This window comes from Cyrtonyx montezumae, unplaced genomic scaffold, assembly GCF_038088225.1.
Source record: "Cyrtonyx montezumae isolate F1298 unplaced genomic scaffold, pur_monq_1.0 scaffold_6, whole genome shotgun sequence".
NCBI lineage: Eukaryota > Metazoa > Chordata > Aves > Galliformes > Odontophoridae > Cyrtonyx > Cyrtonyx montezumae.
In genome coordinates, this window is record NW_027072067.1 from 8,835,556 (window position 1) to 8,858,677 (window position 23,122).

General features: G+C 41.7%; 1 protein-coding gene across 2 annotated transcripts in view; it reads left to right on the top strand.

Moving 5' to 3' along the window:
• The window catches only part of VGLL4 (vestigial like family member 4), a 71,486-nt gene extending 48,644 nt beyond the window's left edge, over positions 1–22,842 (top strand). For both annotated transcript variants that reach the window (XM_065749834.1, XM_065749833.1), the window contains exons 3-5: positions 14,820–15,042; positions 18,103–18,223; positions 19,983–22,842. In XM_065749834.1, coding sequence (XP_065605906.1) covers positions 14,820–15,042; positions 18,103–18,223; positions 19,983–20,251 — 613 coding nt within the window. In that variant the 3' untranslated portion in view covers positions 20,252–22,842. The remainder of the gene's footprint in view (positions 1–14,819; positions 15,043–18,102; positions 18,224–19,982) is intronic.
• Positions 22,843–23,122: the final 280 nt, after the last annotated feature.

The window sequence follows — 23,122 nt, forward strand, 5'->3', positions numbered from 1 at the left end:
TTTTTCCCACTTTATTTTGTAAGCCCGATCTGACTGAAAATATAAAGCTCTTTCAACTGAGTACTACAAAAAGTTGAACTTGTATTCTATATGCGAAATAGCTGAATATCTATTTCATTTATATCAAAATATAACAAATGTTCTCTGAATTCTACTGACATTTCTCTAAGAGCTTTACTGGTGGTGGTGGTGGTATGTTTTTCTAATGTTTTTCTTAAGGCTTTTTCATTCTCATTGAACAGCTGAAGTGGATTATTCAAATGGAACTGTCCTAAAATATTTTGGGGATGAGAAACTGTAGGAGCTCCATTTGTTTGCACTGAGGAAAAGGCAGTAAATTTGGAGAACAAAGTATTTAATGGAACACAGTACCGGTGCTTCCATGGTAGTGACTAGGAGCTTCTAGAAGTTCAGTTTTGAAAATATTCGATTTAGAAAAGCAAATCCATGAGAGATGTCCTTGTTACTGAGTACACTGTGGCAGCAAATGCTTTTTTGCGACTAGCGCTATAAAAATGAGATTTAGTGTTTGTGTTTTGAGCTTTTCAGGTTTTAGTGCCCTGAACACGCAGGAGGAGGATGTTGGTGATAGGATGTTCCTGGGTGTAGCTGCCTCAACCAGGATCACACACATCTTTGCCACATAGCACTGTTTAAATCTCTGCTGCTCTAGCTGAGTGTCTTCAGTTATTGTAACTGACCAGGATGGACGGATCTTGTTCATCTGGTAGTCAGTGCGTGGAAGGCAGTAGTCTTTACAACCACAAGTATCTCTTGTTCAGACACCTGGGTCTTTGTGATGGTCTTGGTAGAACTGTGAAGCGATTGAATATGCACCCTCTTACCAGCAGCATATTGTGAGAGGAAATGTAATTCAGTAGGATGAGAATTGGGTACCATGGTTCATTATAAATGGTAGAACTTTTGTTAGCAATTCGATGTTAACTCTTAGGTAGCAGCACTGTGCGTTGATGGGAATGAATCCATTTACATGCTTTGGATATTCTGTTAGAAATGAATCAGTAACAGCCTTTTTTTCTCAAATTGAATGCTTTGAGATATTCCTTACTCAGGTGTAATTCCCACATGGATCTTTCAGATTAAGTTAATTTGGAGATGAACTTGGGTATGTTTACTTTTACTGTGAAAAAGCATAATTGGTGGAGTAGAGGGGGCTCTGGAGTAGAGCAAGTTGTATGCCCTGGCAATTCTTTTATGCTTCTAAAATCCCTGTGCAAAGAACACATTTATGAAAGGCCCTGTTTTTCAGGGGAGATCATTCTCGGCTTTGGGATAAAAGAAATTATATATATATTTACTTGAGACCTTGCAGAAACTTTTTTAAAGATGTATACTTAATGGAAATGTACTGGACTGTATCTGTACAGCTTCTGTATTTTTGTTGTTGTAGAAATGACACCCACAAACTTCTCACTTGATAAAAATGGTACTTCCACTTCATGCTGAAACCTGGGCACTGTAGTACGAAATTCCTTTGTGTGCATTTCCCACTTTCTTGTCTGTCTCTCAAATGCTTTACTTAAAATGCATTCACTGAAGCGTAATCTTAAGTAAAATGTGCTTTGTGTACTGTACTTTAGTTTCTGATGCTCTGTAAAACAGCAGTGAGTTTATTTTCCTCCTCCTGCTGGAACTTGCCTTTGTTCTCCTGTGACTTCTCTAAATTCACCCTGATTTAGAGGAGAGTGATTAGGAGCTCGATTGGTAAGGGCTGGAGCTATACCAGTCTTTCTTAACAAATGAAGTCTCTTTATTACATTTTCAAGGTGTATTTAGCACTTCAGGGCAATTCCTGTATAAAATGATCTCTATCTGGGCATTGTGATGTAAGTGGAGTGCGAATGAAGTGTGTTGTACCTTTAAGTAAAGGTCTCAGGCCTGACCTATGTTATGTGGGTTTCTTGTTTGTCAGGCTGGAGGCATTTTCTCATTTTCACAGTTCAGCTGAAAACAAAGGCCTCCTTATCCTTGCAGGGAGCTCTTAAGAGCTGACATCAGCCTTTTCCCAGCAGGCATCATTTCTGCCTTAAGAGTCCTTGCAGGGAACTGAGAAGTCTGATAACAGTTTCTTCTTATGGCATTTTGATGGCAAAGAGCAAATAAAATTGGTAAATGCCAAGAGCACAGAAATACTCTTTTTTTTTAACCCCAAAACAACTTTGTTTTTTTAAGGAATGACACTGGGCTGTTACTGCTGCTCTGACTTTACTAGGAGCTAGAAGGGACGTAACTCTTAACTGCATTTGGAAGAGGGGCAGTTTTGGGTAATGGTTTATAGCTGCGCTGTGCAGATTTCAAAAATAGTTTGCATGCTAGCAAATTGTGGTATCACATCACTGCATTTACAGTTAGAGAAATTTATGACATGGACATCTTCAAAAGCATTCAGATTTTGTTAGTGGTAACATTGTATGTGAAACTGCCTGTTTGAATTTCTATTGGAGGAAAGCTAGTATTTTTTCTTTGCTTCTAGAGTGTATCAGGCTGAAACGTTGCATTGTGGTTTGGGGCTGTAAAGAGATATAGTACTATGAACAGAGCATGTTTCTCTTCATCTCTTGGTGTCAGTTCCTCTATGACTTGGTGGCATTAGGATTGCCATAAATGTTAATTTCTATATAAAGATTTTAAAAAAATGATAGAATGCTGGACATTCAGAAAAATATCTTCACTATGGAGAGGTGTTCAGACACAGGGAACGGGCTTCAGATGTGCCTGTTGCTCCACACCTGTCAGTGTCGAAGAGGCATAATAATAATGGTCTCAGTAAGGTACTTCAGCGGTCGGTTAGCTCTGCAGTGGTGAGGCAGCTGGTCCTGATGATCTTTGAAGTTCCCATCTAACTCAACTGTCCAGTGGAGTTTACTCACTTTAGTTAATGCTGCAGTAGAAATTACATTGGCACTACTCATTTTAAATCTCTTTTAAGCTGCCCTGAAAGTTACCTGCATTTGAAAGTCATAAAATAATTTAGGTTAGGCCCCAAGAAATTTCATTCAACCCCTGCTGCAGGCAGGGTCAGCTGTGTCCTCTTCAAGCATGTAGTTGCTCAAGGCAAGGAACTTGAGTGAGTCCTGGAGTAATCAATAAACCATGTTCCTTATTAGAGGAAAGCCCCATCACCTTCTTCCCTGCTATTCTCTGGCGTGCTGAGGCAGAGGATGTGAGGTTGAAATGCTCTGTAGTTCCCTGTGGTGTCAGAGGCTGGCTCTACATCCAAGAGTCTTGAAGATTTAGATGTGAGCTGTAGAGGTAGTGTGGAGTTCTCAGAGAAGTTTTTTTGCAGCCTCTTTTTTCATTCAGGCTTTATAGGATATTAAGAAGTGTGCTTACACTGTCATTGTATTGTGACAAATGTGAATAGAAGCAGCCAGCCAACACACAGCTCTGAACACCCAGTGTCTCGCATTTGCTTGCAGGAGTTCTCCTAGCACGAATGAGCCTTTGAAGTGTTTTGGGATTAACCTGGTGTTTGCAAAGCGATTCTGTTGAAGCTGAAGGTCTCTGCACTTCCAGTGGCACTGGCACATTGTGGCTCTGGCTGGTCACAGCAGACAAAGGGATTGCAGAGCAGGTTTCAAATTGCTTTTCCAGAGGTTAGCTTTTGTCTTTTTTATTTTTATTTTTATGGCTGTTTCCTCGAATAATAAACTATAATTGGCCAGATATATTTTCTTGATTATTAATGGAGGTCACTCCATTCATTCTTAAATTATTTCCAAAAAATTTATATTAAGTGGAAGCTTCAGTGTGTCTCAGTGTGTCCGAGTTAATATTTAACACTGAGGTTTGCAAACTTGCTTAAGGGGGAATTTCAGAAAATAGTCAAATCCCGTTCAGGTCAGGCGGCAGCAGCCAGGTACACGTGCAGTGCTTGTGATGAGCAGCTTTGGGGTTCAGACTGCATTAAGAGCATTTTGATTGTGCGCAGAAAGATCTGATCTGCCAACATTTGGGGTGGACGTGTAAGTACTTGGAAAAAACAACGTTAGAGCTGTCCACTTGCAAATAGACAGGTTTTGTTAGCTGGGTCCACGCCGACTTCCCTTCCATTGGTGAAGCAGCATAAAGCCTCCATGGACACGGACCTCCTCGCTTCCCAGAGCGCAGTGCTGTGCTGCTGGGCAGCGGTGCCAGCACGGGGAGCAGCACGCAGGGCCCCCTGAGCCCTGCTGCTGGCTCGTCATCCCAGGGGCCTTCCTTCGTTCTCATTAATGAAAAATTCTACGATGCAGAAGTTGTACAACAACATCGGGGTGAAATTCAGTGCTGGTCCGAAAGCCCGATACCTAACGAGGGGTAAAAAAAAAAAAAAAAAAAAGCCCATACTTCTGACAGATATACCCTGGCTGTGTAACCCAGCCGTATGGAAACAAGGGCTTAATCTCACCTCTTTTATTTAACCGTTTTCCCAGATGTTTCCTGCAGTTTGACAGATGTGCCATTTACTAGAAAGTTGTGCTCCTGAGAATTAGAGTGTTATGGACACGGTTGCTATAGACAATGACTCTGGAAGGGTAAGACTTGGAATAAAATGTGACATTAAGTTCTAGTCGAATAAGTGCGTTGTTTTTTTTCGTCCCCCGGGCTGAAAGCGCCGGAGCGGACGCTCTCCTTTCCCTTTCTCCCCCGCAGTACCGTGCCGCTCCCGGCGTTCCCCCGTTCCGGCGGCCGCAGCCCCCGCCCGCTCCCGCCGCGCTCCGGCAGCGCCCCGAGCGGAGCCGCGCGGTGCCGGCGCCCGGCGGGGACTCTTATCGTGACGGGGCGCCGCAGCCGCTCGCCAACTTCGTGAGGCCCCGGGCGGGCTGCGGGAGGACGCGGCCGCCTTCGTGCGCCCTGGCAATGATTACCCTGAGGTTAGTAGCGGGCCTCGCCGCCGCCTGCCGCCCCCGCGCCGGCCCCCGTCGGTCGGGGGGAACCGGCGGGAGAGGGCTCGGCCGAGGGACCTCGCTCGTGTGGGCGCTTCCCCCGCTGGAGAACGCCGCCGTGCTGCTCGGTGGGAACGGAGCGGTGCTTTACGTTTCTTACGTAGCTCCTCCGGCGCTGTAAACAAGCGGTGCCGCTCTCCAGGATTTCTCATGATGTAAATCCTAGCGCTGCGGCGGTCGGTGCGTGCGCTCCCGGGGCAGCCCGGCCGCGCCGATGGGAGCTCGCAGCCGTGGGCCCGAGTGCGCGGCCGTGGGACGTGACCGCCGCACGTTTCCCATCAGCGACGTTTGTGTTCGTGAATCGCTCTTTTAAGCGGGGTGGAAACACAAACCCTGAATGCTTTCCTTTGTCGCTATATTGTGACTAAAGCCTCCCTTAAGCCAGAAGCGAGATGTTGGCTGTTGACTGTGGGATCTGACCACCTTTAATTCGACTACAGAGCACCTGACTGCTGGGTGCTGGTGCTGCTTGCTTATCGGCCCCTGCCTGTGTTGCTGTGAGCAGCTGTGCACAATGCAGCGAAGCTCTTAGCGTCTGTATAGCGCTTCTAGAGACGCGGTAATTCAGTTTTTAGTAGCAATTATAAACATTTCCAATAAAGTTTTAATGAAATGTGTAGTTCTTTTATAAGACAGTCAATGAAAAATATTTTTATGAGTTTATTTAAAACACCATTCTTACTCTAAAGTCTGAAGACTGTTTTGTGAGTATTTCTGAAGCCTCTGTCTGAAAGTGAACGAATGCACTCCTTCAGCTTTACCCCGCTTTGCACAGCTAATGTTACATTGCACATGTGATGGGTAGAGACCATAATTTCTAGGCATTAATGCTTCCAGGCCCTTTTCTGTCTTTAAGAGTTGTTAAAGCTGGAGAACAAATCTCTGTCATCCTACCTCCTGCTAATCGGACATAGTTAATTCCAGCAGTGTGACTTTATTTCCAGACTGGCTTGTGTTGTTAAAGCACTTCCGAAATAAATTTTCCATTCTCATGTTGTTAACATCCTTTACTATGCCCATCATCTATTTGAAGGAAATGATTAATCCGCTCCTCTGCGCTGAGCCTACCTGCTGCAGTCTTTTGTGTGATCGAGCTAAATAATATCCCACCAATTTATGCCACTTTGGGGTTTTTAGATTGATTCAAGCTGCTTCTTTCTAACTTCTGCAAAAATAGCTGCATGGCGTGTGATAAGCGATGAATGAAAGTAATTTTTGAAATCAAAAAGCAGAAAATATTGTAAGGAACGAGGGAGAAAATACTGTAAGAAAATGTAACTGCCATTTTTTATTTCCTCTAACAGTTCTGCAGTTTCACCATTGACTTTCAACACCACCAAGTTTTTCCAGAGCCTGCAGAACAGACTGATGTTCCCTGGCAATATTGAGCACACATGTATGTGGCTAATCTTGTTGCACTAGGGCATGACCCACTGCCGTGTATATTTTATATGCAAGCTTTCTCTTGACGTTGGCCCACAGTTTTCTCTATGTGATCATAAATAGTTTTTACAGTATTTTCCAGTGACTCAGTACAAAAGGTTTGTTGCATGTGCCAAGTTTGACTTCAAAAGGATGTTAACATGGCTGAATTGTAAAAGCTGCACGTGACCCAGCACATGAATGGGTAGAAAGTAAGAGGATTTGCCTGCCAAAAGTTCTTAGGTGGTGGGCATTGCAGTTGGGTACAAATCAGTGGTTTTATAGCTGTCTCTGAATTTTTGTGGTAACCCCTCTATTTTCCTGGAAGCCTCTCCACTCTTCCTGTCAGATATTCCTTCCTGCTCGTTATAAACTTACGGAAAGCCTGGAGTCTCTCTGCAGCCTCATCTTTTATCTTCTGCTATTCTGGATGCTTTTCCTCTCCAAGCAATTGGGAGTTCCTTATGAATGTGAAACAGTTCAGGCTTCTATGCAGATACTTACATTTTCTGTTCCAGCAGTAACTTCCCTTTCTTGGTTGTGGTGTGTTGCTCACAGTATATGCAGTAGCCTGGCTTGTGCTACAGATGAGAACAGTGGCTGGCTCCCCTTTCTTCCACCAGTTTCATTTGGCTCTCTCAGAGTGCCACTATTGTGCCTTCAAGCACCCAGGTACTATGGTGACCTCTGCATCATTTTGCTTTTGAGCCAGAAATGAAACATTAGTTCTAAGACGTGACTGGCAACTGGCAACCCTAATAAGTTCCAGCATTGATCTCTGTAACTTCTGTAGTTCTGCTGCAACTATCTTAAAAAAAAAATAAAAAAACCAAACAACAACAACAAAACCAACCAACTACTCTGTAATTGTAGTAGCTGTGCCTTCTAAAGGCAGTCTGATCCTCTGCGGGGCCTTTTTCAGCTTCTGGAGCGTTCACATTTTCTGCCTTTTGGCTTTCATAGTTGGCAGAAGTAGTTCTTCCCCAAACATTTTTCCAGTAGCGTTGTGCAGCTTGTTGGAGGAAACTGAGCTCCTCTGTTGTCATTCTGTGAGTTCTGGGGAGGTGTCTCAGTCAGGTAAATCCTGAAGGTTTGCTTACTTCTGTCTCCCCCCACCAAGAACTGTGCTGTGGCACTGTCACACAGTAAGGAGAGCAGGAGGCAGGGACGTGCCATTCCAGGTTAAAGGACCAGCATGTTTTTTCTCTTCTGGCTGTTGAGTTGGCTGGATGCTCTTTGTCTCCAGTCCCTAAAAACTCAGAGCTGATGAGAGCTTTAGTCAGTTCAGTTTCCACTTAAATGCCAAAGTGTAACAGAATGTTGAGATGAAATGAGCTTATGTTTACACTTCTGAAGTCACAGCCACAGTGGTGTGTTTTAGGAAACTTTTTTACAATTACTGCAATGTTCTGCTGTACTTGGACACTTGTTATTGTGCTAATATGAAATGCTGGAAGTTTCTTCTATTGTTCCCCTTTATCAGGCATTTTTTTTCCTAACAGGCTAATTCATACTTATTGTTACTTAGAGAATGAATGAATGAGATCACTTACCAGTTTGGAACTTCTGCAGATATTTAACTAAATGTTAAAATTTGCTAATTACGTCTATAACCCCACATAAAACCTCCTCAAAAATTATGATTCTGCAAAATAAGCAGTTGGGTGTGGCAGTAGGAGCTTATTTTATGACTTTTGGAGGTGGGAAGTGTAGGCAGAGCAGAGAATTTGTGGGTGAAGAGACTTTTTTTAAAATATTGAATTACGGAGTTGTGCTGTTGGTTTTTTTAACAGATAACATGCACGCTGTACCTGCTTTGGTAAGGTAAAGTGGTCATCATTGCTGGCTTGGTTGTTCCCTCGTACTCCAGCAGTGTCGTCGTTCCTCTTTTAACAAACCCCAGAGTTTGACTTCTGTATGTAAGGAATGGTTTCCAGTACAAAGCAGTGGTACCTTCCACAGAGACACAGAGTGTTGGGGCGAAGTCGTCCGAACGCCAACTAATACATAAAGAATCCTCTGGGAAAAATAGCATCCGAGAGTGTGTTTAATTGATTTTACTGTGCATCAGACCTCGATTTCAGTCTTGTGGCTTTGGCTTTTGACTAAGGTCTTACATCATTCGGTTCTCTTGCATTCTTTCATCCTTGTGAATGTTAAGCCTTCAAGAAGGGAAACTCTTCTGTTATCTGAATACTTCGCATGCTGCAGGCAGGCAGTAATGGGACACTCTTTATGCATTCTACAATTATTAATTTCTTTCTTTTACTCTGAAATTTATACTCCTTGTTGATTACACTTGGCAATAACTATTCAGTCCAGAGTTTTAACTCTTAAAGTCTTGTTTTAGTGAGGATAAATTTAGAAAATATGACCTATCTTTTATACATAAGGTTGTCCTATTTCTTGTTAATATGTTTTCAGTGGTTTTATTGTAAATTCTCAGAGGGTTTTCCACTGGCTGTATACAAAGCTGGAAAAAATAGTGAATGGATTTTTTTTATGGCAGTGAATTGCAGAATGCTGACTACAGGGGTTGGAGAGAGCAGGGGAAAGGCAGCTTGAGTTGCTGCATAAATACTTCTGACTCTTAGAGAACCTGTGTAAATATGATGCTTAATTCTGAGCACGATGCTCAAGTTGAAAACCAGCAAAAGCTCTTCTCTGGGAAGAGTAATATTTGCTTATAAGTGGCTGGAGGAGGTTCGAGGCAGGGCTTGAAATCCTTTGCTTCTTCCCTGGGTTATACGCACCTGGATGGCAAAAAGAGAAGAAGATTTGCCAGCTGCAGGCCTTGGTTACAGGTCTGCTGCAGCCAGCTGCTGCTCTGGAGGAGTCTGTCAGCCCCAGCTGTTCTCCACAGCCACAGCAGGAGGTAGGCCAGCTGCTGCAGGTGCTTGAAGGGCAGCAATGGGATGCCCTTAGCCTGTCCGTGCATAAGGCAGGACAAGATTTTCAGGGAGCCCATAAGGTTTCCTGGAGTTGGGGATCCACTGTTCTAACAACATTTAAATAACAGCAGCAGCAAAAGAAGGGGAAGCGTTCTCCATCTTTGTCAGGAAACCGTATCAGACCTCCAGTTTCTGTGGAGGAAATGGTTCTTGCAAAACAATAATCTCTTGCAAAATGCCTACTTGGAAACCTCTTGGGATGGAGTGCTGAGCCATAAAAGGAGAAGGCTACTCAGTGCAACGGGGAGGGACTCAGCTAAGAGAAGGGGATGAAAACAGGCTCCGAGGTTAGATGGCAGCCTTCAGAGTAGAACAGAACAGCATTTTGGGTTGTGTGGGCTATTTGTTCATGTTGCAAGTGCTTCAGATAATTGGCTGATGCTCAGTGAGCAAACTGCTAGTTAGTATTTTCAGCTTTCATTAGGTTTTAGGGAATTCAGATTGCTTAAAAATCCTGAGAAAGGACCACTTAAGATTTGTCCCCTCTGGATCATTGATTATGTTTTGAAAGTCTTCTTACATTCTTGCTTTGCTTCCTCACAGTAACATAGTTAATGCATGTAAACAGAGCTGTTGTGGGAAGTGATCCCCATCATGTGAAGAAGACACTTTGTATCAGTGGGTTACAAATCCTGAAGTAGTCTTCAATAAAAGCAGCTGTCATCTTTCAATCTTGAGTATTTGTGAATAAGTAGTACGATATGTAAAAAAAAAAAAAAGAAAAAGAAAAAAGACTTTATAAGATATGCTGAAAATATTAATGTTTGAATTAAGTTGCACAAATGAAATAACTTACAGCTGGCAGTATTATGCATTGTATTTGTGTAAGGAAAACCATCTCATGTTTACTCTAAGTGGATACTTGTTCTTCCTGCAAGTAAAACACGCTCCTGCAATGCAACCATTTCAAGTTAGAGCCCTGCTGCTGCCAAAAGGAGTGTGAAACGTCTGTGATTTCTTCACTTGGAGGTACAGTAATACTTTTGGCATCTGTTCCTTAAGAATCTAGGGCCTGGAAGTGAGTGTAAGCTGTCCCCTTTCAGTGGGCCTCTTTTTTTCCTTTTCCTGAAGCAGTTGGCAGCGTTAGGTGGTTCCTGCAGGATGAGTGTGAATTACCACCACTTTGTGCCAGTGAACAGAACAGCTGCATTTAAAGGCTGGACAAAAGATTTTAGGAACAGTGCATTTTAGCTACCTCTGAACTACTTCCTGCTGAAGACTGAAACATTGCTTTCAATTAACAAACATTATTGAGAACCAAACTGCAGCAGCCTTCCAGCTAACAGTCAGGATGTGTGTGGTTTTGGTATGACATCCATCTAAGCACATGATGCTTGGTAAGTGCCGGAGCCTCAGTTATGATTCACTGGGGAGAAACATGGAAAACAATGTCTGTTTTTTAAGTGCTGGAGAAATGAATTTAAGATTGGAGTCATGTATAATTTTGCTCAAATAAACCTGCAAGTAGCTTGAAAAACCCTTCAGAGGGGGATGTGAGGGTGCTGTGTATGCTTGAGGCAGCAGCACCTCGCTGCCCGGGGGTACTCAGGTTCTCAGCGATGCCAATCACTGTTCTTTACACCACTGGATGTGCACTGGTGTAATCACCCCTGAAGATGGGCTCTGGGGTTATAGCTGTGGTGATGCTTAAGACAAAATGGAAGTGGGGGATGATAAGGCAATCTGACAGCTGGATCAACTTGTATATATTTTAAAATGATTTGTCAGACGTGGGTCCGCCTGTGTAACGTTACAGCCTTACCTTTGTGCATCTCCAGACTTGCTCAGTGCATGTGGCATTTTGAAACTGATTCACTTTTGTAACAGTCTTGAAGCACATGCAGTTTTGATTGCCCCTTCAGACAAAGCATCTAATAGTAGAACAAGAACAGAACAGTTTTCCAAAACAGAATTTTCATAGCTGTACTTGGAAGAAAAATAGACAAAATATCTTAATGAAATATTTACATTGAATTCTGTTTTCACATAAGTTAATAACATAATAGTTTTCATACTGTTCCTGTGGTCTGGCTTTTTAGCAAGAACAGAACAGTTTCTAATTTACAAATTGTCTGCATCTTGTATGGATAGGAAGTGCAAATTTAACTACATTTTTTAGATTAATTTCCTCAGTAATAATAATAAAGGGAAAACTTTCAGCTGAATAAAAGCATTTCTAACAAAACTATTTTTCAAATTACATTATTTAACTGTTGAATTAATGAATACTGTGCATACATATTTTTATGTACAATTGTTTTACAAGTGGAGTCAGATGTCTGCAGGATTTGCTATTTATATTTAAATAGGAGGGACTCAGAAGTGCTGGACTACTTTCACAAGGGCAGAGCTATCATGTTACTACACAGTGCTGTAAAACCGTGAGCTAGGCTCAAAAAAGTAATAGCTGATGTGAAAGTGGATGCTTCAGTTATTTTCCATTTTTTTGCCAAGACTGTTTGGTTTAAGGTAGATGGATTGAGAGGATTTTTGAAGAGCCAGGTATAAATCGTTCCCTGTCTGGAAGAGCTGTTGATCTAATTTGGGAAAAGGGACTTAACTGCCTTCAGAAAGGGCTGGGGTGTGGTCTGTGGTGCTTACTGAGATAACAGTAATTTAAGGTATCTCTGGGGAAGCTGTACTCCTGCCTTCAGACTCACCTTCTTTCTCGGTTCTTTCGTCTCTTCCTCTTCAAAAATCTTTGCAGAAAAGTTAATTTGTTTTGTCAAAACTAACTGCTCACAGCATTGAGGGCTGTGACTGCTTGCTTACTGAGAGGAGCAAGAGACTGTGCAAAATGATAAGTGTGTTAAGCTGGGAAATTCCAGTAGGTTTGTTCATCAGTGGCACTTGACAGCCCTCTCCTCCCCCTGCTATAAATGGCAGCATGAAGACATTGAAATCCCAGTTGTAAGAGATAAGAGGAAAAAAAAACACAACAGCAAACCAAAACAACAACAACAACAACAACAAAAACCAAAAAAACAAAAAAACCCAAACCTGGTGTAGCTACATTTCTTCTGAATAGGGATATATTTATTTTGTTTTAATTTGAAGCAGCAGTGAAAAGTCAGAACCTGTTCTAGCTGTATTAGCTTTTTTAATCTCCTAATTGTTTAGATCACAGTAGACAGCTAATACTTAATTGAAAAGTGAGATTTTGGCTTGTGGACACCAAAGATTTTGCACTGCAGTGAGAAGAATGAGCTATGAGCATCACCTGAGCACTGCCTGCTGTGCTGGCTTCTCATCTGTTGCTTACCAGCCACACGGGGGCTGCTGTCCGGGCACAGAAGCAACCTGCAAAGGTGTGCTATTCATGAAGTTCCTCACTTGCATAGAGTTTGTTGTGTTCAGTTTCCAGTACTGTAATTTACCATGAGGCTATTGTACTTTAAATATAGAATCTGTTGTACTGCCATTAAGTCAGACGTTTGCACGTCATTGGCTCAGAGCAGTGCAATCCTAAACTTATTTTCTTCTGAATGCTGATCTGTGAAGTAGGCATGTGAGCTGAAATGGTACCAGAGCTGGCAGGGGACCTAAATTTAACACTGGGAGAATGTATTTCCTGGTGGTGTGTGCTGCTTTGTTGGATCTAAATTTGGCCTGCAAAGGAGGGTTCAAGAAACACTTGGTTTTCAGAGGACATCTCGAGCACTGGCTGTGGGACCATACACAGGTTAGGTTTTATGGTTGATTCCAGTCATTTACAACCACTACTTTGTAATTAATCAAATGGGACAAGTGCTAGCCAGCAGGGCAGGGATCTGCACAGTTAACAAATGGTATGATTTCTTCCCTTGACTGTTCGTTCTGTTGGGAATTACCAAGTAGGCTGAAGATGGGATCATTTCAGCAGAGATCCTGTTGCTGAATACAGGAGAGATCTGAACTCTCATTTTGAGAAATACGATGGCTTTCCTAGTTCTTGTATAGAGAGATCACAGGTATGGGAACAGTTTTGAGGAAAATTAAGTAAAATAGTACCCTGGAGAGAAAAGGTTGTTGAGAGAAGCAAGGGTAATCAAGAGTGGCGTGAAGATGGTGAGCCTTGGCTTTGTCTTTCTTTCTCTCCACATGCAAGAACTAAAGCAGTAGTAGACCAGGCTATTAGGTTTTAAATTAAATGGAAATAATCAAAAAGTAATGTGAGGGAAAGTTATTTAACAGAGCATGCAGTTTAACCTGTGGAATCCAGCATGGCCAGGTGCTGCTGAGGCTAGAAGTTTGCATGGTCTCAGCAGGCACTGAAGAAGTGTGGGCAGCAGCAGGTGGGGCCTGGGCAGAGCTGCCCCATCAGTGTGTGGGCACAGCAATCCTGTTGTCTGCTTGGAACTTGCTTGGAGCAAGCAACCATTACATCAATCTCATAATTATCCCATTTGTGTAATCCGGCAAGACTTTGCTATAGCATTTTTGTTAGTAAGCTTTGTGGTTCCTTATTTTCCTCTCTTAGCAGGGATTTTTTTTTCCCTCCAGCTGTTAGCATACATATTTTAAGAGACTCAGGCGTTGAAATAGGCAGTACTTTCTTGGAGTTGTAACTCATTTTAGTATTGAATGGTATTTGGAAAACATTTGTCTATTTCTTTTCTCTTGTTCTGCCTAACACCCATCAGGGCAGCGTTTAAGATAGATAGCTCCTGGGTGTCGGTTCACTATGGATGAGGTGGTGCCACTTGCTAACTTGTAGTGGCAGTGTGTCCCCACCTGGCAGGCAGACCCACGCTGGGCCAGTCGTTGGCAGGTGGCTGTGAACGCCGTGTGCATGAAGCTCCTTTCCTTGCTTCACTGCTTTCCTGTAATGGAAGATGTGTGCACTGCCCATGCACCAAGAAGTATGGTGTAAAATGAAATCTATGTGAGTACAAAATCAGTATTGTTTTAGTTGCGGTGAATGAAAGCTTGATTGTGTGAGTGCATCCACTGAGATTGTGCTGTTCAGCAGTAATTTGAAATTATTTGTTTGAAGATTAATTGTAATTAAATGGTTCTGAGATGTGTAGTTTGCTTTTCTTTCATTTTCTTCTCTGAGAATTGTGCTTTCTGCTTTCACTCACTCAGTTTTGCTGTTACCAACCCCTGTCCTTTGGCTAAACAAGCTTCTGAGCTTAGAGAATATTTCAGTGTTAGGAGACAGAGTTCCATTAATAGTATTCCAGATGAGGAGGTGTGTGATCTTAATGAAGACCAGTTGCTGTCAGTGTTACTTTAACTCAGTGCATTTAGGGAAGCTTCTTAAGGAATTCCAAAAATTCTGAAGAGAAAATGAATATTGGTTGCCAGAGTTCGTAAGTGTGAATCATTTTCTTGCCTTTGTTGGGAGGTGGCTGGATAGACCAGGGTACCTCACCGAGGGATGCTATACCCCTCCTCAAAAAAACAAGCAAAATGCACGGCCTCACATTTCTTAAAGGGATTAAATGTAGTGTATGTCATTATAGCTTCTAAAAACCGGTACGTTCTTTGACTTTTTTTCTTCTTCGTGTCTTAGAAACAAGACTGCCAATGGAGATTATCGGAAGGAGCACAGAGAGAGGAGTCGCAGCCCGATAGAGAGGGCTGCTGCCCCGACCATGAGCCTTCATGCCAACCACATGTATGCCTCAATCCCAAGTCTGACCATGGATCAACCTCTCGCACTGACCAAAAACAGCATGGATGCAACCCGAACAGTTGGCATCGCACCCACACTGACTTCTGTGGAACGGCAGCAGGTACTGTTGGCAGGAAACTGGGTGGCTGTAGAAATCCTTGTTGTAGACACAGGGGCTTCTCAGATGTAAGCAGAACGTGTGAGTTACAGTAGGTCGGCGATACCATTCTTCATGCAAACTTTATTTTAAAAAACACATAGAAAGTCAGAGCATCTGTCAGAGACTTCTTCGCCATCCTGCTGCTTCTGATGCTTTGCTAAGCTTGTAAGACATGGTGTTTGAATTGGGAACACAAGTCTGTGTTGCTGTGGATGCGTGAGGCTCCGGTACCTGTTAGGCAGTAACTGATGCAGTGCATATGTAGAGGGTATTTATGTGTGCTCCCACTGGCAGGCAGTGAGTGCTTCCCTGCCCTGTGCCAGCTTCATGCTGCTAGGACTGATGAAGATCTGGGTAGGAGACAGAAAAGGTTTTTAATCAAATTTTGCACTGAATTTTCCAAGTGAAAGAAACTCCAGTGATTTTAGTTGTCCCAGCTAGTCAGAAGCATTCACAGAGTTCTCCAGATCAGTGTTGTATCCCTGTTTGTAATCATGCTTCCAAAAGCAAAACAATGGGTTTTGGTTATTCTATACTATCGTTCCATACACTGGAGTGTTTGGTTTTTTTTCTTCTCTTGATTTTGTCTGTTGGTTCTTTTTTTCTGCACTGTATTTGTTTTCTTTGGGAACTGCATCAGGAGTGAGCATCTGGATGCAAGTTAGAAAAAAAAAAACCAACAAGTTTTCATATGCCAAACTCGCTTTATCCTTGCTTGCTTTAGAGGAGTGGTGAAGCACAATAATTGAGTTAAGATGAACTGCAGTGTTGAGAACTTAGATTGGCCTGTATACCCAAGCTCTTCCTTCCTTCCTTTCTTCGTTCCTTCCTTCTTCCCTTCCAGTGATGCACTGCAAAGGGTAAACAATTTGAGTTCAAGATTCCAAGGCTGGGATTTTTTATATGCAATTTATTGAAAGCTTTTTTCCTCTGGAGTGTGTACGTATCTGCTGTGTACATTTCCACCGTGGTTGGCTACATACACTACCTACGTTTTGCCACACTGAGTACTCTATACATGTTCACTGGTATCTTGCATCATTCACCATGCAGGTCACAGTTATTGTTCTGTGCAGAACAGCTCTTCTTTGCTCTCAGCGTTCAGTGATGACAGAGGAGGAAGGGACAGGCTGCCAGTGACGCCACTGCTGCCCTTTGATAGCATGACTGCTGCTTCTCAGCTTGGCAGCTAACACCACTGACACTCTTCTATTTTAGTGTTTGACTTGGGCTGATTCCTATTACCCATCAGCAGTTTCCCCTTTATTTTGTTATCTTTGACATCTTGAGCTAGATTGCAATCTTCTTTCTTAAGGAAATAGAATGCTGAGGTAAGAAATTGCTAAGATCCCAGAGTAGAAATGGCACAGAGAAAGAAAGCGTATTGGAAATACAAATTATTTTTCATGTTGCATGTTGAATGGGATTTTATCTTACTTTCTGTTTCTGCCAGAGAGGAGGATAAAATACCGTTGTATTGTAGGCGGTGTGCAGTTTTTCAGTTGCAGCAGTTGCTGTTTTTCCACTCTCAGCTTCTCATCCCAGTGTTTTTATATACATAGGCACAGTCTGCTCGGTGCACCTGCACGTGCAGAACAGGGGGTTCTGTCCGACGCCTTATCCCTGGCTCTTACATTGTCAGGGGAGTGGTGTACGCTCCTGAGACAAGCTCTCCTACTACTCTCTACTTCTCATGTCTTACATGTCTAAAGGAGCATGTATACATTTCTTAAACTGCTTCACAGATGCACATAATATTTACCCTTAAGTAAGCAAAAAAAAAAAAAAAAAAAAAGAAAAGAAAAAGAAAAAAGTGCCACATGTGAACTGCTTACAAAAAAATGCAAATAAATCACCTCTTCTCTTTATTTACTTCTTGACTTTGCTGTCCGTGCAGTCAGATGTGGATGGCATTTGTTCTGGTTGTGCATATACAAATAGCATTAAACCTGCCTTTGAAAGCTCATCTCTTTTCCTTTCTTCTTGCTCTTGAAGAACAAAAACAGTTTTTTCATTACTATTTAGTGCTGCTTTGCTTTGTATGTGGTAGGTACAGTGGTGATTTTTGTGGATTTGCTGCAGGGATTCATAAAATGGACATGGAATTAAAACTGTGTTAATTACACAAATTCTATTAATCTTTTGGACACTTGATTAACTTGCATTGGGTAAAGCAGAACGGACTTTTTATGTAGCAAAGCATACCCATGATCCAAAGCACGTGTAGTTCCATATGTTTGGGTACCTCAGGAAAGCAGGCCATTTCTTTTCCTAAGGCCTTGTTTCAATGTAACACTTACCTGGTAGACAACTACAATAAGAGCATTTGATATTTACACTTCGTATAAAGTATACACCGTGGAATTCAAATTTCATGAATAGGTATTTTGAGGTATTTCTTGTGTTGAGAATGAAAAAGGAGAATTTATTAAGATGTGATATAAAAGCAGATGAACTGTAACAGGAAAGTGTTTATAGTCATGACTTAATCAGGAGCTCTTCATAATTTCTAGCTTATGGGCTTAATTGTTTTGTGGTTCAAGTACAGAATCAGGCTAGGAAATCTAGTTTCTGAATGAAAAATGATGCCATTAAAACTTGATTAGCACTCAGAAGATGAATACCTGTACAGTCTGTGCAGCCCTTCTGAGTCCTGGAGTCTCAGGGTTGGGGGTGTATGAGTACGTAGTTCTGCATATGCAATGTGTATGAAGATGAAACTGTCCCCACAAAATCTCCGTGCTGCTTTTAGTATTTGTACTGTCTGTTTTTCTGTGTGGTATTGTACCACTTAACCAAAACCCGTTACGCAAATGGCATACATTTTTTTTAATGAACAGAAGGAAATAATGGCTGAACATTTGGGGATTTCATACACTTCACTGAATATGTTACTGGTTGTTTCACGCCCGGGATTCAGTTCAGTCAGCTTGTCTCAAATGCTGATGCAGAGAGCTGCTGTTAGATGGCTTTGTGCAGCTGCTGTACTGAGTGGAGCTGTTCTTTCTCGTCCCATGGCAGAACCGTCCGTCCGTCATTACGTGTGCGTCTGCCAACAACCGGAACTGCAACCTCTCTCACTGCCCCATTGCTCACAGCGGCTGCGGTTCAGCAGTGCCTGCCTACAGGAGAGCCTCAAGCAGTAAGTTCTGTCTCAGCACTCTTAACTGCCTGGAGAACGAAGGGCCTTACTAACTTCAACTGTGTAGGCCTTGGTGTACTACCAAGAATAAGATGAGGTGAAACAACAGGCACCACGTTCTGTTTGCTGTCTACCCAGAGAGACACACACCAGCACTTCTCCTCTTCAAAACTACCACTTCAAAACTAGAGGGAGGTGTTCTTTTATTTTGAGAAGTATTGACAAATTGTCACTGTATTTATTTTAGACTAACTAACAGCAAGCAGACGTCACCAGCAGATCCAACCACACTCTTACATTGTGCCCGTACTTCCCAGCCTGTCAGCCATTTCCGATTCAGCTGCAGCCACAAAATCTTTTCCTGTAGATACAAATCCTCTTCCAAAGCACAAACCCTCCACCTTTCTCTGCAGGAATAGCACAAAAAAGCTTTGGAGGGCAGTTGCTATAGCAACCCAGGGAAGGCGCTTTCTACCCTCTGTGCAATTAGTACTTTTCATACAGTAATTACTAAGAAACCTTGGGATAATTCTCTTTGTTTTCTCTTACTGTGTAACGAGAGGGAAGCACAGCTTCTTTCCTATCTAGTCCATTTACCTGCTGATGCATCGACTGAGCGCTCAGCATTTCAAAAAGTGAATTTTGGTTCAAGTCCAGGGCACTTTCATCAGCCAGACCATGTCAGTCAGTGTAGTAATACCACTCTGACATACTTAGGGACCTAAAGGTCCCCCCAGAAGGATTTATTCTATTTTTAGCTGTATTGTTGAAAACTGAAGTTAGAGGCTGAAGTGAAACCCTGAAGGATAAACTCTGCTTCTGAAGAGATCAGTAATTAAGAGACCTAAGTTGTTAAAGGTTTTTGTAGAAAACTGCTGCTACTTGCTTAAGAAAAGCTTCTTCATTGAGAACCCAGCTGTATTTATACCAGATTTGGAATAGTTTGGGAATGTATGTATGTTTTCAAACAATATTTCTCAATTGTCACAGAAGAGGACTTTGTGCACAGCCCTCACATTTACTGTAGGATCAGTAAAACCTGTTCTCTAGTGTGAAGAACAATGGCACAGATCCCACGCTTACTTAAAAGAATATTTTGGAAAGATAAGTACAGACACAGGTTTTGTTTCTAAATTGTAAAATTGCAATTTTTTAAGAAATTGTCATCAGATTTTTAAGGTTCTTCGTTCCTCTTGTAATAGCATTACACATTCTCAGTGCCAGGAGTACCTAATGCAGAGATTTGTGCTCTTTTTGGACTTGCTTTTGTAGCAAGCCTGTCAAGTAAGGCAGAAACCCTGCCGCCAGATTTTGGCATTCTGTAATTTAGAACAGAGTCCTCTGCACAACTGACTGATAGCAGAGGGCTTGGGAGCTGACTGCAAACAACTATGTCCATCTTTAATTCCATTTAAGCCTACATGTAAGTACATGGCATTGTGGAAACCCTCTCCTGGAACAGAATCAGGACTGTAGATACGTAAAAATTCTACTACTAACTGAAGGGAGAACTGCAGTTACATAGAAAATTCTTGCCTGGTACAGGTCACAGACAAAAATACTTAGTTCTGTTTCTTTTACATTTAAACTCCTTCCATCTTCTTCCCTGCTGCACTCGTTACCGGTTCTGTAATGATGTGAAGAAGTCTTGCTTTATGCTGGCAGGAAAATGGGAAGAAAATAAGGATCCTGCATCCAGTAACCGGTGCCAGGATTCTGCACTGACACAATGCATTTTCTGCCTTTTTTCCCTGTCTAGCTACCACTGCCTGTGACCCAGTGGTGGAAGAGCACTTCCGCCGAAGCCTTGGCAAGAATTACAAGGAGCCTGAGCCAGTGGCAAACTCTGTGTCCATCACAGGATCAGTTGATGACCACTTTGCCAAAGCACTTGGGGATACATGGCTTCAGATTAAAGCTGCGAAGGACGGAGTGTCTAGCAGTCCTGAGTCTGCTTCACGGCGGGGCCAGTCTTCCCCATCCTCCCACATGGTCAATCATAATCACTCACCCTCTGTAGTCTCATGAAGAGAGGACCGTTACGTTTGTGAATTTGCATGGTTTGACTGAGCTTTGAACAGTGCTTAAAATAGTGTTGGGGGAGGGGAGATTAGTTTTCAACACATGTGTTTTGTGTACTCACTTTTTATTTGTAAAAGGGTGCCCTTAAAGATGATAGCAGGAACTATTTCATAAAGATTCATACGATGTAGCATCCTTTTTCCTGCCTCAGTTACCAAAGAAACCTCTGATGCAAATCTGCTGCCCCTTAAAAAAAAAACAAAAAAAAAAGCACGCTAATCCACAAAAGCCATTACACGTAGTTGGTTGACCCAAATGCCTTTTGCTTTTACTCGCTTCTTGAGACTAGAATTTGTCTGGTTTGCTTATGTTACCATTTTTTTTTCCCTCTGTGAAGTAATTTTGTATGTATATACTTGAAAAGAACTGTCATGTATGATTTGCACTATTGGAGGAGGACTGAAGTTGCATAGCAACTTTCTGGAAAGATGCTAATATTTTGAGGGCAAACTGCTGAAAAAGAAAAGGTTTAAGGATGACATTTCTATCAGTTTGATTTTTCTTAAAGCAAAACAGCTTTGGAAGGGGAAGTCTCATACAGGTTATAGGTCTTTCTCTCTTTAGATTTCAGGTGCTTAGTGCTTGCAACTGGACTGCATAATTGACAGAACACGGGCATTTTTTCCTAAACACTGCAGTTTGTTAGAATAGAGCTGAGGTTGGAGGGTTCAATAGTGCTTAACGATGCATGTTTTATGAAAAATAGCTGGTATCTATTAATGTATAGACAGTAAGAATCATAATACTTATTAGCTTTTCTTCAGAATTAGTTTATTTTTGTCAGTAACAATCCTAGATATACTTACTGCTGGTACAGTTGTACTCTATGATATTTGTATTTGATACTCACTTCAGTAGCAGCCAGCAAAAGAGGACAGCCTCAGGACAGGCCTCGAACGACGCAGTTTAGCAATATATGATGCGTGGTACAGGATGCTATGGCTTTGTGCATGACTGAGTAATTGTTTCTGTCTGCAGCACTGTCTGCTTAGCAGAACTTGCTTCCTAAAACTAAGTCTGTGTAATCCACCTTTAACTAGCTGCAGAAACTGCTACCGTTGCGTATCTTGGCTGGACAACAGATTGTTACAGTTTGTGAAATATGATCTTTGATTTTTGTAAGCTTATTCATAAACCTATGCCAAGTTGCAGCATACATTCCTCCAGTAGAAAACTTTATACAGGTATTACTGCATTTATTATATTAATAGCTACTAACTAGAAATTAGGCAGTAGATGCAGGCATAAAACCCACAGCTGTGCTAGAATGAAGCGCTTCTCCTTGTTAAGTGTAACTACTCTCCCCATACATTCCATCTTCCCAGTACAGTTGCAACTAGGCCTTAGTTTTTATACTGGTTTACCTGAAAGGATTGGTCCAGTGTAAAAAGTTAGAACTAGTTGGAAGACGAACTACACGTGATGTGTTATGGACTGTGTTACAGTATTGGGTCCATTGTGGCTTTTACGTTTGGTGTTGTTTTTTTTCTTATCTTTTTTTTTTTTTTTAAAGTTAAGCTATTTAATTTGGAAAAGGTGCAGGGTAGAAAGATCAGGAGATTGGCTCTGACTCGTTGAGAGGTGGCTGCTCAGTTTTCTCTGAAAAGTTTTTAAAAAAAGAAAAAAAAGACAAAAAAAAAAAAAAGGAACCCCTAAGCCCCCAGTTTTACACATTTCACTACCATCTTACTGGGTAGTCAACGCTTCCTTGCTTTGGCATTCAGTACCCTACTCTGTAGGAAGATTGTTAAAAAACACTTTTTTATATAGGTAACTTTAAGACCATCGTTACGCTGTGCGTAAAGAATGTACAGAGAAATTTGTAGGTATTTTTTGAGGAACAATTAATTTGTTAATGATATGTAGCTATTTAATTTTTCCCTTTCCTTTATTGTAATCATTCATTTTTTTTGTTTGGAGAAAAAAGTTGATCTTTTTTTTGTTGTAGATTTGTCTGTAATACAATAAAAGTGCAGGAACACAGTTATTCTATGAGAACACTGCATTAGCATTAATAGCCACTAGTTTGTTACTGCTACAGGCTACTGAGCATTATAACAGTAAAATACTAATACTGTAGATGGACTCTGTGGAAAATGTGACTCCTATATTTCTTTGTAAACACAAATAATGTTTTTAAAGCTAATATTTTCAATAATAGCTGTTTTACAAGGTTACATTTACTTATCTGAGATAGGTAAATGGATTTGAGGGCAATAAAGATTTAATGTGATACGTCCAGTAAAACATATATTAAAGACAATAACGCCATGAAAGCCAAAGGGTTGGGGGGAGGTGGAAGGAAACTAAACTGAACTCACCATCGTGACGTGGTGAAGTTTCTTCACAGAGCCAGGTTTACTACAGTTCAGTTTCAAAGATTCTCTCTGTTTGTAAATCTGTAATATACCGTTCTTTTGTGGCCCTGTTTCACCTGGAGAAAAAAAAAAAAGGGTTGGCAGGCCATCTTTTTTTTTTTTTTTTTTTTTTGTACTTAAAAGTAGCCTTAAAGAACAATAAAGTGCTCTTAAATCACAGGTGCATACATACTCTTCTGTCTTGTTTGGTAAGAAAGGAAACTGATTTCTATACTTCATGAGCTGGAACCAGAAACAAGCTACTGTTCATGTCCTGTTTTTTTCCTTCCAAGGAAACTCGTCTCATTTAGGATTCTTTTACCCTGTTGCTGAAGGACAGGGGGCTGTACTCTTTATCCCTCCCTAGTTACGGACTTTGTCAAGAAATACTCTTTGCAATTACAAAGAGAACCTGTTGCTGCCACTGCAGCAATGGACAGAAATACCAGCAGCTTTGGGA